The 16,273-nt window shown below is 31.5% G+C and overlaps 2 protein-coding genes across 2 annotated transcripts; both read right to left on the bottom strand.

The window, feature by feature from the left end:
- Window positions 1-2,454: 2,454 nt before the first annotated feature.
- Window positions 2,455-3,608, bottom strand: LOC133677911 (peptide methionine sulfoxide reductase-like). Its single transcript, XM_062100047.1, has 2 exons — window positions 3,043-3,608; window positions 2,455-2,965 (listed from the first exon to the last, which is right to left on the bottom strand). The coding sequence occupies exons 1-2, from the start codon at window positions 3,358-3,360 to the stop codon at window positions 2,711-2,713; spliced, it is 573 nt and encodes a 190-aa protein (XP_061956031.1). The 5' UTR covers window positions 3,361-3,608; the 3' UTR covers window positions 2,455-2,710.
- Window positions 3,609-9,113: 5,505 nt separating this feature from the next.
- Window positions 9,114-12,432, bottom strand: LOC133677940 (BTB/POZ and TAZ domain-containing protein 1). The gene is made up of 5 exons (XM_062100085.1): window positions 12,228-12,432; window positions 11,855-11,988; window positions 11,203-11,506; window positions 10,788-11,107; window positions 9,114-9,542 (listed from the first exon to the last, which is right to left on the bottom strand). Exons 1-5 carry the CDS (start codon window positions 12,387-12,389, stop codon window positions 9,368-9,370), a joined length of 1,095 nt encoding a protein of 364 aa, XP_061956069.1. The 5' UTR covers window positions 12,390-12,432; the 3' UTR covers window positions 9,114-9,367.
- Between the last annotated feature and the right edge of the window lie 3,841 nt (window positions 12,433-16,273).

Genomic DNA, 16,273 nt, shown 5'->3' on the forward strand with positions numbered 1-16,273 from the left:
CAAATTTCAATATGATATTGTTCATTTTAGAAGAGCCTAGCAATGCATGAATTCACTTTAAGGCTATGTTTGTTTCTTGGAATTCACTTTTCAAGAAACTACTTTTCAAACTTTCTTGTATTTGTTTGACATTAGAAAAGTTGGTCAACAGAAAACACTTTCCAGTCAAAGAAAAATTTGGCTTGATTTCCAGGAAAGTGTTTTCTTGGAAAATTTGGGTGGAAAACACTTTCCGAAAGTTGTGAAAAATTTAAAAATGTCATATTATTTGTTGATTATATTAAATTTGGTCCTCAAACTTTTGATTGCTATATATATTTTGTTTTGAATATTTATTTTTCAATTTCATCTCTTAAAATTTAATTTTTATATTAACTTTGGTCCTCATTTTTATAATTGTTATTTGCTTTTTTCTTATCATTTTTTTATTGAAATTTTTTTATCTATCAAATTTGATCCTCATTCTTTTGATTGTTACTTATTTTTTTTTGAAATAATTTGTGAAATGTTAATTATTATTATTTTAATTTCTTCATCTTTCATTTTTTTTTATTTTTTAGATTTGATCTCTATTATTTTGATTATTATTTATTTTATTTGAGATAATTTATGAAATTATTTTTTTTTCAATTTCATTCTTATTCAACTTTTTAATTTGTAAGATTTGTTCCTCATTATTTTAATAAATTTGATAAAAATAAAACATTAATAAGTTATTTTCTAGCTTATTTTTCATGACATAACCAAATACTGAAAAGTTTTTTCCAACTTATTTTTTATTACACTACCAAACGTCACAGAATAATTCACTTTCCTTATTTTATTTTTTTTTATAAAAACTACTGGGACCTAAATAAAAACAGAGATGCATGGCTGCCAAACTGAATAGTCAAAGCCTTAGAGAAAGGAGTAGTAGTTCTCCGTGATTGATTTTCTTACTTTTTAATCATATGTTCTCCTGATAGGTCTTATCAGCAACAAGAAGACGAATTGGTTCTGCAAAAGGAGAAATTCAGAATCACAAGCAAGCAGTAGACTTATCAGCTACCGTTTTTTTTTTTTTTGAATAATCTATGTAATAATAAACAGAAATGATCTCGTCAGCTAGTTGCTGGAAAATCCAAAATAAATTAATTATCAGCTACCACTTCCCTCATTTAAAGAATACTTCACTCAATTTCATAATCTTTTTAACAGTTCGATCAACTCTGAAAAGAAAAGAAAAAACTAAGGAAACGGAGGGGAGCGGAGTTCATATCAATGAAAAGAACTGAAAGTATATGATGGTGATTGCTGTAATTTTATCGGTTATTATTATTATTATAGATAATCGATGCCCTTAAGGAACTATTGTAACTTCTTCATTTATTTTTCATGTTTTTTACTATCTCTGGTTTGAAGTTTGGTCTACGTATCTCCCACCATTCCTTTCCTTCCATTCTTTACGAGATGGCAATCAATAGTTCCTAATCATATCCCATCTTGTGTTGCGTCCTAGTCTAGCAAATTAATGAAAATGAAGAAACTCATACTTGCTGCATGCACTTTTTTAATCTTTGGTTTTAGGAATATGCTTTTGAGTTCATTAAGAAAGGTGGAGGCAAAACAACAGAGGCTAATTATCCTTACCGTGCTCATGATGGAGCTTGTGATGTTAAAAAGGGGTTTTCACGTTCTACTAAACGTGATTTATGGAATTATTCAATTGCTTGAGTATATATCAGCACAACTTACAAGAAAAACTCTTTTTATTTTTGTTTTGCAGGCGAACAAGCCAGCAGTATCTATTGATTGACATGAGAATGCGTCTCATAATAACGAGATACATTACTCAAAGTTGTTGCCCACCAACCTGTATCTATAGCTATTGATGCTGGAGGTTCAGATTTCCTGTTCTACTGAGAGGTGCTATAACTTTAGAAAAGTTCCTGAAAACTAGTGAATTGAAAGAAGGAATTGCCACCAGCCAAGATGCTGAGAAATTCTGAATGCAAAGCCATTTGTGATAGAGCACTTGCATCAATGCAGGGTGTATTACTGGAGAGTATGGAAAAGAGCTTGGTCATGGAGCTGCAATTGTAGGCTATGGAACAACAAAAGATGGAACTAAAGTAATTCTTGGGCACCTGAATGGGGAGAAAAAAGGGTATAACTAGATGCAGCCTGACATCTCTGACAAAGCGGGACTATGTGGTACGCAATGGAGGCTTCTTACCCAATCAAGAACTCCTCAACTAATCCTAAAGGACCCACAGATTAAACTGCACGCAAATTCTTGACTTCAGATTTTCTGTCAGTTCATCTTTTTTTTTTTACTGTACCAAAGTTCGGAGCTTTCTTGTCTCTTGAATAAATACAAACATTTGTAAATGATTCCAATCTATTTACTGGTCAGGATGAATAAATATTTCAAGAATATCTTGTCTGCATAAATGAAACATGAAACATGAAACATGAAACAAAACAAGAAAGTTCATTGATACCGAGGATGTCTTCATAATATTCATTAACCACTACACAACATCACACTATGAGCTTATTGATACTAGGTGCAAGTGGGCAGGACAACCTAGTAGAGTGAAATCAAACTGCTAAGACCAGTTTAAAATGTGGAATCCATTCTGAAACAAAATGAATTTTCCACATTCAAATTAGCCCCAATAGTATATAATTCCTCTATTATTCATCAAATGATGCTGTATTTTAAGCTTTAACCATAGCATCTAATAGGGTCATTGCAACCTTTTTCAGCAGACTGTTTAGCGCTTCGACCCCCACCTTTTTCCAGATACTGTTGATGGTACTCCTCTGCTCTATAAAATCTCTTTGCTGGCAGGATTTCCGTCACAACCGTGTTATCCTTCAATCCCAACTGTTTAGCTTCCTTTGATTCCTGGGCTAACTTAGCTTGAGCCTCGTTGTAGTAGTATATCCCTGATCTATACTGTGTACCCACATCGCCACCCTGTAAAATCAAAACAAAATCATCAACGGATTGGAAATCTAAAACCCATTTGTCAGGAAAGTCAAGCAAGTCAATACCTGACGATTGAGAGTGGTGGGATCATGGCGAGACCAGAAAAGAGAGAGGAGGTTGGTATATGGGCAAACTTCAGGGTCAAATTGGACCCGGACAACCTCAACGTGGTTGGTGGTTTTGGTGCATACAAGTTTGTAAGTCGGATCAGGGACGTTACCCTGAGAGTAGCCTACTTCAGTTTTGACCACACCATGTAATCTCTGAAAGGCAAGCTCGACACCCCAGAAACATCCAGCTCCGAATTGAGCAAACTCGTGATTGGGGTTGTCTGGTTGGTCTAGATCCGGATCCAGAGCAGGATTGGTGGTGTGGGTTGCCATTTCTGGTTTTGCTCTTTTGTATCGTTGACTGACTCGATATTCAGCGGCTGAATATATGTAAGGATTTTGCAGCAAGTTGCGAGGGAGAGATGAAGCGATGGATTCCTTGGGATGCTGAGACAGGGAACAGGGCACCAATCAAAAGAATGAATCTAGTCTTTTTGATGGGCACATGCAAAGATTGTACTCCTTGGTCAACGATCACCAAATTTGTTATTTTTCCGGGGCTGTTGTTGCCTTTTGTGGGTTTATGTTTGAAGAAATTTTTATTTTCGAGACTTGTAAGTTATCATAAAAAATTACTGTATATAATAGGTACTTTAGATGGGAAATATTAACTAATTTGGATGGGTAGGCCTAATTGATAAACTTTGATACACTAGGGACACAATTGAGAATTGGTGTTTTGAATGAGGCCTAATTTGAGACTAATTTTTTTTTTTTGGAAAAAATATCCTATGAACTGATGAAAACAATATTCTTTGTGATAAAAAAAAAATGTTAATGAGTAATGCTTATTCTCTCATGATGAAGATATTGTTAAATAATATTCTCCGATTGTTGATTTTCCTTTAATTACTTAAGAACTAAAACGTGTGGGTGAATGTTGTGTAGCTTATATTGTTTATACATTGTTGATAACTCTATTCATCTTTTAAAAATTCATTTTGATCTTTAAAATTTTATTTTTAAATGATTTAATCTTAATTAAAGATCAATTGATTTTAATTACTTAGACAATAATAAAATTAAAAGAATAAAGATCAAAATTAAAAAGAACCCAGCCAAACATATATGGTATGCTAGAAGTTTCGGGAAAGATATACTTTAGTCAGTTAACTTTAAAAATAATACAAATTATACAATTTTGTTGTTTTCATTTTTTCAAATTAAATTTTGATACAAAATTTTATTTTTGTTATTTTTAGTTCCTAGTTAAAATCAGGGGGGGATCATAAAATCGGGGGGGGGGGGGGGGATCATCAAATTCTGATCGTTAACATCGATTAAATTTCATGAAAAATCATATTTGAGCTCGGTTTGATTTTTATATTCGAGTTGATTTTGATTTTTTGAATGATTTTTTAGTCTTTTTTATGCCAATAATTAGTTTAATCATGATTTTTAAGGTGTTTTATTGATGTTTTGGACAAAACAATAGGTTGAAAAATAGAATTTTGGGTCAAAAAAGATAAGGTCTAATTTTCCATCCACTATAATAGCTGGAATTTAGGTAAATCAGACTACACATCGTCCGATTTGTTTTTTGTTTTTTAAATTAAGGTAGATAACATGATGTTCATCCTAGTTGCAATTAAAAAGAAATAAGAGCCTAATCGTGCGGGCCTTCATGAAATGGGTTAGGCTGCTTTTGCTTCTTTTTTTTTTCTAAATTATTTTTTTCTACTTTTTATAAATTAATGCCTTTTTATATGGTTTTTTTTCTCTAATTTTTTTTAATATTTAGATTAATATGTCTTCTTTTATTTTATTTTATTTAGAAATACTCTTTTAAATTATGGTTATTTTTTATTATAAATTTAAATTTTAAAGAATTTTTTCTTATTCATCTATAATTTTTATTTTTTTATCTTTAGTATAGATGAACTTTATTTTTTAAAATAAAAAATTATTTTTGGATAATATTTCTAATACGTGTAGCTTTACATAGTATTTTTTTTCCTTTCTATTTTATTCAATCAATTTAATTTGTGCCTCTATTTATATTATTGTTTGTTTGAATAAGAAAATTATTTTAATAAAAAAATTACCAAACACAACTAGGTAAATTTCCCGGTTTATAAGATTAAATATTTTGATCTACATCTGTTTCTTAATTTTTTTTTATTTTTTTAATTATCATTTATAATTTTATTTATTTATTAACACATATAGTTTTTAATTTATTTAATTATATATATATATATATGTGTGTGTGTGTGTGCGTGTAAACTTTTTTATTTTTATTTAAAATTTTTTTTACTATAAAAACTCGTTGAGAAAACTTGTGTATATAATATTTTTATTTGAAAAAATAATAAAACGCGTTGCAAGTATATATTTAGTTCATTTCCAAGTTTTGTGGATTGAATGAATGTGGAGACCCATTTGATATTAATTTATGACGAACACATTCATTTTCCTAGAAAAAGGAAGTACTTTCTGCTAAAAAAATTGTAATTCATGACGTTAAAGGCCCCCTTATGTTATTTTTCTCAGCCTCTGGAACCTGGAAAATAGCTTTAAAATCGTAGCAATGACGATAGATCACAGTGCTTGTATATGCCAGACTTTTCAGCTTCACATATTCAGCAATTTCAGTCTTCCAATTGATTCCGTTTTCGTCATCTGAAAGAAAAGCTACGAAGACAATAACAACATAAAACTCACAACAATTTACATAAGTAAAATAAATTTAAATGAAAATTTTAAATTTATTTTTCTGAAAGAAAACTAATTAATGAAGTATGTCACTTATATGTTTATAAGGTTAGAAAATCCCACTTGAAAAATAACAAAATCATTCGGTCCTGGATGATAATTATGGTTGATACGTGATAATTGTTTTTAAGAAAATTACTAGTAGAATTACTCATAAAAATTTAAATTTGATTTAATATTCAGGTTTCTTGATATATATTTTTTAAGCTGATGACTCAGATTAATGCTACTAGTCAATAAAAATATATTAATGCTATCATTTTTTTTAACTAAATCTAGTCAATAAAAATATATATTAGATCATCTATATCTGTGTACATCATATCTTCATTTATTTATATCAAATCATCATTTAAATAATCAAAAACTATAGTTTTTGCAAGTCTCATTGCAACAAAATTTTTAAGTTAATAGATTTTTTAAATTGAAATTGTTTTTTTAATTAACATGGATATTCGAACTATCTTGCATGCACTTCGACTAATCCAACGAGTCTTGAAGTTAATAACTATATAAGCTTTCAGTGACTCTGAGATTTGTGAAACTCGAACTGGTGATCTCTAAAGAACAAACTCAGAATCTGATCAATTAAACTACACCTCTTATTATTAAAAATAATACTTTTTCTTGTTTTCAGTACACGAGGAGACTTTATTGATAGTAACTTTCATGTAAACTCCTGAGCTAGCCGGAGTCCTCCATGGGAGGGATAGCAATATAGAAAATTGGAAGGGGAAGAATACATTCATGAGTTTCTTAGTTTAAAAAACTACTTGTGGCAGGAACAATAATTAAGATACTATTAGTCTAGGATTATAATTAAATAAGTACATTAATGTTTTTTGAAACAGATTTAGGAAGATGTTGCCGGGCTAGTTCATTCCAGGATGCATGTTCGGCGTGTGGCCTCTAATGATTCAGAAAAGGAGGAACTTTGAAGATGTGGACGACGGAGCAGGCCTAAAGGAACCCACTTCCTGCCTGCTATTACTTTAAGAAATTATTTGGAATTGTGAGAACAATAGCGTGTTAAAATATTTTTTATTTAAAAATATATAATGTTATTTTATTTTTTTAAAAATAATTTTTAAGATTAGCATATTAAAATGATTTAAAAATATAAAAAATATATATTTAAAAAAAAACAATTGAAATTTAAGGAGACATGCCTAAATATCATTGTTATTGAACATTATTTTGATTTTGGTTTTAAATTTTTTATATCAATCCGAGTAAATTTAAATTAATTTTAAAATAATAACTTTTTATTTTTTTAATGAAATGACATGATTTTAAACAAAAATGTACTTTTTAAAAAAAATCTTACAATTCATCTAATATAATTTCAAGTCTTGTTGTATTAATGGATTCAACTTGAATTTGATTCAGATAATCTTTAAAGTGATTTGAAATAAAACTCTCCGATAAGCTTTAAATAGACAAGTTACCGGCCGGATCGAGAGGAACAATTCAACAAGCATTCCCTTTCTTTTTATTTTCCACGCTGAGACACCGCGTGTAAATTTAGCAGAGGAACATCATTCAAAAAAGAAAAAGAAACTGTGCAGAAAGGTTAGAGAGTGGCTCCTCAATCCTCAGGACTGAACAAAGTTTCCCCGTACGTGTTCCATAATTGCTAATCGAAGTTCATCGCCACCCCCATCCGATCTACTGTAATTTCCCATGTGGAGCCCAACCAGCTCCGATGGAGCAGGCCAATTACAAATTTGTGTCATAATTGAGAAAGCTGTCCTCGACAATGGCTGCAGCTCTTTTACACCAGTGGTTACAATTTGTCGATGGCCTTTTTTTTTTCAACGAAAAAGAAAGCATTTTCTGCTTCGAAAACCTTAATTCATGATGATGCAAGACCCTCTTAGGTCATTTCTCAGCCCCTTGAACCAGGAAGTGGCACAAAAACTGCAAAAGACGATCCTAATGGAAGCAATGATATCCTAGTGGGCCATGATCGGATTCCTTGTTTGCATGAGCGCTGCCTTTAACAGTGCTCGTATAAGCTGAACATCTCAGCTTCACTTAGAAAACCGCTCTCATGCCACCTTTTCCATCTATTAATTATCGAAAAACCTGATAAACGATAAAAATTTATACACTAAAAATCGGTCTTCTTGTATTTTTTTTTAAGGGGCTCTTCTGATTTTTTAAAAGGGTTGATGTTGAGTTTAAAAGAAAAAAAAATTCCATTACCAAACTAGAGGCATGTCTGGTTAATATGTCAAGTCATCATCATGTAAGGAGGGTGGAGAATTTTCAAATACCATCTTAGAAGATAATATTGGATAGACAAATAGCTCTATACACGTCACCCCAACAATATAGGGGTTGTTTGCAAATACTAGTAATTTTTTTAATAATATTTAATAAATATTAATTACAATAATTATCCTGAGTAACATTTATATTTATAATAAAATCAATATAAAATAACAAAATAATCCTTGTGAGAGAGTTATGTTGATTTTGTTATAATTTTGAAAGAGTTGAAAATACCAAAACACATTTGAGTAGTTGGCATTATTATAATTTTGAAAAAACTAAAAATACCAAAATGCATTTGAGTAATTGACATTATTTTTATTTTATTTCAGTGTTACAATAAAAAATAAAATAATTAATCCAACTCCATATAATTTGTAAAGAACAATTATATTATTGTACGTAAAGGTTTTTTGGGATAGGAATAATTTCATCAAATCTTTATTCAGTGAATAGTGATTTCTTCCTAGAGCTGCAATAACTTCTCAATATTCTCCTTCAGGTTTTTATTAATGTTTTTGAATTGGTTTAGGATAGTGTTACTGGCCTAGTTAATTCTAGGATGTTTTCATGGAGGTATTATAGATGATATATAGGATGAGAATAAAATTAATTAACAACTAACATTAATTAATAATTAACAAAATAAAAAAGCTAAAAACGATGTTTTACAGTATATTCTATAGTTATAAATTTAGTTGCACTGTTCATGAACAATTATCTTACAGGCTAGTTATGTCATACTTGGATTTATATTGAAGATGAGAGAGTTCACTGAAGTGGTTTAGGACTTCAATATTGCTCCCAAAAAAAAAGTAACTTGAAATCTAGAAAGAGTGATGAATTTTTTTTATTATTTAATTTTCTTTATTATGATGGGTTTCCATTAACATTTCTCATATGCTCTCCAGATAGAATACAAAAGCACAGAGCTCTTCTATAATTGCTAATTGGAAGTTCTTTGCCCTTCATCGATCTTATTAGTGTACAAGATGGCATCAAGGGCATGTTCTTCTGGCGTTGAATTTTGAAAATTTTGTCTGTATAATATCGGATACTCTTTCTTATATAATTTTCACAACTACAACAAGGAAATGATGGAAGCTGTAGGGTTACAAGCCAGACTACAAAACAAAGACTAGGTTACATAGGTTTAGAACTAGAAGCAACACTAAACTATCAAAACATAAGTTTTTTTTTTTTTTTTTACAAAAGCCTAACCCAAGCTCTTCACTGTCTACAAAAACAACTTAAAAATTATAATGAGTAGTCTTGTACAGTTGTTCGACTACTTTCTGAAGTTTCTAATACCATGATCATGTATTGTCTCCCTCGGTTCTTCTCTTTTCCTCTTGGGGAGAGATAGAGAAGACATGACCCTCGCAGACGCAACCTTCTTCACCAATAAGCTCCACAGGGTTTCATCTCCTTTTCTCTCTCGTTGCATTTTCAGTTTGAATTGCCTGTCACAGGTGAAGAAAATGGCAGCCATGTTAGTTACTGCAGGACTGGTACAGTCTTCAATAAATTATGACTAGGTAAAGCCATGTATGTTATCGAAGCATTGATGACAGTCCTTCAATTGTTCCTAATTGGGGGCTAAATTGGTGGTTGCTACGCCTTCTGGAAGCTGAGAGGGAAGTGGTCCACCATGCGGCTCCATGCCTTCCTCTCGGTCCAGTTGGGCCATCCCCAGGTACAGCCGGAAGACATAGTTGGACAAACCATAATGAAGATAAAAAAATCTGTTGAAAATATCATTTTTATCTGTCACATTGAAGTAGCCCTCGCTTAGCCTTATTAGCTTAGTGCAATGTCCCTTTCTTCTCCATCAAAAACTGATTGAACCAGCCATCATTTCATTGGAATAAACGGGCAGAAATAACCCTTCTCTTAGATTTTTATGCAGAACCCAGAACAAAAGAATAACCACACAAAATTAGATAAAAACTAGAAGCTTCGAGGGGGGGGGGGGGGGGGGAGGCTAAGCAATTGTGACCAGCCAACGGCCACTTTTTCCAAGTGGAGGAAAAAAAAAACATTGAAAAATCAAAAGCAATCCACTAGCCAAACCTACATGACAAGTAGCTACTAAGACGTGGTTCTCTGAATAAAAACGCAATGTCTCAACCACTATAAATGATTTTTATGTATCGTGTGGCAAAATAGACTCTGCAAGTCATATTAAAATAGTGTATGACTGTTTTTTCTGGGGTTATGAGTTTTATTCTCTTAAAACGTGGTTCTCTGATATTTTTATAATTTTTTTATGAGTTATGAGTTTTATTTTATTTTCTCTTTATATTTATCTTTTTTTTAATAAATCTAAAAAATAATTAATATAATATTTCTAATTATTCTTGACCACCATATAATATTTTCGAAGAAAGCCAAGATGTAAAGGCTTCAACTTTAGATTCTTGAAAGCGCTTCCTTAATTGGTGGGGATTATATGAATGAAACACCACACCATCACTCTCTAAAAAAATCTTCCAATTCCGGGGGAAAAAAAGAGGCAAATTAATCCCAATAAAAATCTCTCTTCCCCTTGACCAACTGATGGCCTGAGAAACACGCAAGGCCAATTAGTTGTAATTAAGAATAATAATGCAAATGCACCATCAAAGCTCATAACTAAGCATGATCCAACAAGTTAAAATAAACGATATTAGAGAAATTAACAAAATAAAGGGATTTTATTCAGATACCTGCAAAGTGGAACCCTGCAAGAATCAGTTTGGTCACAGATTGATGAGTGTAGTCTTAAGAGCTGCCCCATCCGCTTACACCTTGAGCATTTTCCATTAACCCGATTCTTGCACATGGCGAAGTGCTTGATCAAGAGCTGAAGACCTTCGCATGTGGAGAACTTGTTGCACGGACCACGACGTTTATTGCTAGGTCCCAGGTCACATGGACCGACGGTTGTGCACCCTTCTGTGCAAATGTGCTCTAAGCACTCCATTGCTTCACTTAACTCCATGAACAATCTCTGCTCCTCTCTCTGCCTCCTTGTTCTCTTCTTCCTCTGCACACCATTTCACAATTTCAATTTGAACAGTGTCAATCGTACTGTTTGCCTTTCTTTGATTATGTTTTCTTAATCCAACGATCAGAACTCACCGATTCAGCTTCGTCAATGAATCTGAGAATCTCGAGCTCAAGAAAAGGGTCGTTCTCCTGCATGAACTTCCACCCTTCTGTCTTTTCTACGGCCTTGAAATTATCAGACAACATCTTCATGCACTTGACATAAAGATCCGGTGAATCGCAGAGCCTAGCCAATTGGAGTACATCCACCACATTCTCAACGGTCAAACGTTGACCAACAGCCTTTGAACACATGTGCTTCAACTGTGGAACCAAGTACACGTGTGACAACGCCAGTAGATGGATTCCATACTTCTCCAACTCCTCCTCGCTGCACCTGCACCAGGGGGGCTCTCTCTCGTCATTTACCAGAAACTGGAGGCCAATTAATTAAGCTTCAAACTAATCAGATTTTCTCTTACGTAGCTGAAATACCAAAATACCCTCGAAATACGTGTGGTCAGGTTTTACATCAATCCGGACGCCAAAATTAGAAAAGTAAAAAAATTTAATAATAAGCCGTCAACTTTTATTTATTTTCGGTCGTTGGATATTTACTTGGATTTCAAGGAATGATCGGCTGAGATAAGCATGTAGATTTATTACGCCAAAAGAAAAAACGTGTAAGATTAAATAAAATAAATAACCCTTGAATAATAATATAAAAATAATAATGAAAATAAACCTTGAGGAGTAGAGGAATTGAATGAATAGGGAAACGGCGTCGCATGGAACACCGAGGATTGGGATGATCTTCTCGGAGCTATGGTGTTTATGTGGCCTGTCTATGATATTTTCCAGTACCGGTGACACCGATGCCTGCCAGCAAAAATAACAAAATATAAAATTCAGCATATCATAAATATAAAAGAAATCAGCAATTAGAATATCAAAATTCAAAACAAAACTGCCGTTTGTTAACATTTTGCTGATGATAGAAACAAAAAAGGATCTAAAAGATTCGGACCCTTTATGTTTTACGAAGATTACTCGATTTGAGAATCAATTAAGAAAAGGGAAAGCCAAAAGCTACAAAGGAAAAAAGAAAAGGGACGTACGAGAATGCCAGTGTGAGCCGGGATGCGGAGGCCATTGGAAGTGAGGATTTGGACGTCTGGTTTAGGCAATGAATTCTGATCGGAGAATTGAAAATGACTGCTCATGAGGTCGCCGGAGATGGTAGGGGTGGCAGCGGTTGCGGTGTTATGAGTTTCCTCCATATGATACAAGAGTTGTAATGAATATGGTAGATGGCGTAGGCTGTCGCTGGTTTTATAGACAACTAAGGAGAGAGAGTCCTTTGTTTATTTTTTTTAGGAAAAAAAAATAGTAATTCGAGTGTAGTAGTAGTAAATGACCGAAAACCCTGAACCTTTTTTTAATTAACCTTTTTTTTTCTATAAATTGAAGAAAATCTAGCCATGAATGTTTATTATAATTTGTAAATGGAATTTAATTACTTCATGACATATGTCATCAATTAACACTGTTTATAAACAGTAACAGAATAATAATTGTTGTTCAAATGCATGCACCTGCCGAGTTCACCTGCTAAAGAAGTACATGATCGCCGCTCCCTCAAAAAATAGTATCTCCTCTGACATCAATATCAAATCGAAGTGTACAAGGAACATTATTTGATTTTCGTGAGGTTTTCATTGAATTCATGTTCAGTGCTGGAGGCCACATTTATTTATTTATATTTATATATATTAAATACTGATTTTGACTTTGTTCAACTGATTTTTGTGTCCGTACTAATTTCATTTTCTTATTGCCCAATTTAAAACAAACCATTCACACCGAGATATTATTTATAGGTTAAACTAGTTATATTCATCCACGTGATATTGCGAGTTAAATTTTTTATATAAAAAATATTAAAAAAAATTAAGATTTAAAAGTGTTAGATTTTTCTGCATAATTATACTAAAAAATCTTGAATTTGGCTGCAACATCTAACACTGGAGCAATATTTATAATATTATTAATAATATTAAACTTTCATGATCCAGGTTTAAGCGAGTCTGGCTGCAACACCAGGCCCAATAGCTTTGGATATAAGTTTGGCTGCAAGATCATGTCATAAAAATGTAATAATTAAATGGATTAATTAAAAAGAAAAAAACAAAGAAAAAAAACAAATAAGAAAAAAAAACTAATGAAGAAAAAAATATGAATTAATTGTGTTAACCCTTTAAACCAGGTTAACCCGTCAAACCTGAGATTCATGTCGTGAAATTTTGATAACTAAATAGGAAAAAAAAATTAACAGGTTAACCCAGAATTAATTAGCTAACCCGTCAAACCCGGGATCCGTGTCATGAAAGTTTGATAACTAAATAGAAAAAAATTTAACATTAACAAACTAAACTAAACGAACAAAAATTAATTAAAAAGAAAAAAATTATGGGTTAACTCGTTAAACCTGGTTAACCTGTTAAACCCGGGATGCGTATCATGAAAGTCTGATAACTAAATAAAAAAATTTAACATTAACAAACTAAATTAAAAACAAATAAAAAAATAACAAAGAAAGAAGAAAAAAAACAAAGCCCCAAGTGCATAAAAAACAAAACAACTAAAAAAAACTAAAAAATATTTTATTGTGAACTACATAGTAAAATATTGATTTCTTTTAATATATGGTACAATTCATGAGGTAGTGCATAATGTTTAATAAATTCGTCTAATCAACCATTGTACTTTAATCTTGGACATTAGCATTTATGTACTTTCAATTTTTATTCGGTCATTTCTATATGAATTTATTTAATTTTATATTTTAAAAGGGTTTTAAAAAAAATAATTTTTTTAAATTAATAATTTTTTTATTTTTATATTATTTTAATATACTAATATGAAAAATAAATTTAAAAGAATGAAAACAATATTATTTATATGTATTTTTAAATGAAAAGCAACTGCTATTATAATACCAAATGGGCTCGATCCATTAGATGTCCATCGTATGTACACTTACAAATGGATCTCAGAGGTGTTTGAAAGTATGGTAACAATTGTTTTTCAAAGCGTTTTTTACTTAAAAATGCATTAGAATAATTTTTTATTTTTTAAAAATTATTTTTAATATTAACACTTATTTTTTAAAAATTATTTTTAATATTAACACATCAAAATAATTTAAAAATATTAAAAAATAACTTTAAACATAAAAATTTTATATTTTTTAAAAACACTATTTAAAAAAACACTGCTCCAATCGGCACCAAAAGCATCACTGAGGGACCATGAATTTACATAGTACAAGAGTTGATATGTTTATGGTGTAAGTACATGGGCCGATATAAACAACTCAAAAGACTCGAGGGATGAAACAGCGCATACACCCATTATTTATATCCTTATTAAATGCTGTCTTTTTTGTGCGACTATACATTTCTAATAAATATTAGCCGTCTAATCTTGTTTGCAATAGAATTACCATTTTTATTTTATTTTATAATAAGTTGTGTCATGAAATCAGTATGTATATTAATTAAATCTTTCATCCTCATAAAATAATACCAATGAACTATTAAAAAATAATAAAAATAACAATCATATAGGTCAGATTTTGATTTTTTCTGTTGACGTGTCCCAAATATAATGTCTGAAAATCACCTGACTCGGAAAGACAAAAGCAAGGGAAAGAAAATCAAAATCTGACCTGGGATGGATAAACAAACTTGCAAGAAAGAGTTTAGGCCGGAAGCATATATAATAAAATTGTCTTCATCACGTTTTGTGTTCTAAAAATATTTTATTTATTTTAAATTATTTTTAAAAAAGCAATGACACCTGATATTATAGAAAACATATTATAACCTTGTATTCGGTCAAGGACACCTAATTAATATTATAACCTTGTAAATGCCACGTGGCTGGAACCCAAGTGTCGCTGAAGACAAAGGCACATTATTTATTACAACAATTATAATGTTGATGTTAAATGGCAATTGATGCTGGCCGGCTGACCCACTTAGGGAAGAACATATCTAGATGGGTGGTTCTGGTTCAATTAATATGGTCCCCGGTGGGACGCCGCGGTTGCCAGAGAAAAGAAGGCCTCGTTAGCACCATTCTTTATTAATATTGTTATACTATCTTCGAATTAATAATAGTTTAATAGATTAGGATAATTTTTTTATATCATACAGTTGTTTCATGCAATTATGTCTCAAAATCTAAGATATGTAAATAACAAAAAGGAATTCTTGAAAAAGATAGTTGTATAAAATGTTTTACATGCGGTCTCAATTGAGTTCCTGGTGAAGAGAGTTTCCTACATACCTTGTATTCTCTAACCTGGGAGGAACAGACTGCGGCGTATTGGTTATTAGAATACCCTATCTTATGTGGAGGTTTTTCACCTTCTAAGACGCAATTATATGTTCCTGTGTTCCTTACTCCCAGTGGACTAGATCATTCATTAATCTTTTCATCAAAATATGATATATCGAAGGCATTCCTATTCAGCGATTCGGCATTTGATAAGTTATTTAGTGTTTGAGATAATAATTGATGATTATGTTCAATGTTCAAGTACTTGAATTTCTTCTTTTTAGTCTAAGTAATTCCAGGCTTACGGTAAAAGTTTGAGTACCTGTAAAAATAGTTCCCATTAGGAGGACTTAAAGACCCTCCTCCGATGATAAAATTAGTATATATGAGAAAGAGAATAAATGTATTAAGGCAATAAATGACTTAAAAGAGCCTTAAATTCAAGAAACAAAAATGTTTATTCTTGAGTTTTAAGTGGGTTAATGCTCTAAAATCTATAGGAGTTTATCTTATAAGATACAACATTATGAACCCTTACTTTAATGGTACAGGGAGGGTATTTATACCCCCTGAATCTTGTGATTTTCAGAGAAGGGAAAGACTGAAAAGTCCTCTGCTTTAGACGGAATTAATGAGAAACAAATATCATTTACATATATTAATAAAACAACAAGTATATAATGGGTCCCTTAAGAGATTTTGTATACACCTGTAAGTATAGGAAAATCATTACATCAATACGAATGATTATTCTAGATCGAGAAGTATATCAATTTATCATGCCTTCAATGCTCTTACTTAGAGGGATTATCTAGGTTCA

Source organism: Populus nigra, chromosome 18 (genome assembly GCF_951802175.1).
Source record: "Populus nigra chromosome 18, ddPopNigr1.1, whole genome shotgun sequence".
Classification (NCBI taxonomy): domain Eukaryota; kingdom Viridiplantae; phylum Streptophyta; class Magnoliopsida; order Malpighiales; family Salicaceae; genus Populus; species Populus nigra.

Bases quoted from the DNA above. Each gene is read 5' to 3' on its own strand.
- LOC133677911 (XM_062100047.1), bottom strand. From the start codon at position 3,360: ATGGCAACCCACACCACCAATCCTGCTCTGGATCCGGATCTAGACCAA. The intron at 2,966-3,042 runs GTATTGACTTGC...TTGATTTTACAG, and splicing joins CCACCACTCTCAATCGTCAG to GGTGGCGATGTGGGTACACA.
- LOC133677940 (XM_062100085.1), bottom strand. From the start codon at position 12,389: ATGGAGGAAACTCATAACACCGCAACCGCTGCCACCCCTACCATCTCC. The intron at 11,507-11,854 runs GTTTATTTTCAT...CCCCTGGTGCAG, and splicing joins CAATTCCTCTACTCCTCAAG to GTGCAGCGAGGAGGAGTTGG. The intron at 11,108-11,202 runs GTGAGTTCTGAT...AATGGTGTGCAG, and splicing joins TCATTGACGAAGCTGAATCG to AGGAAGAAGAGAACAAGGAG.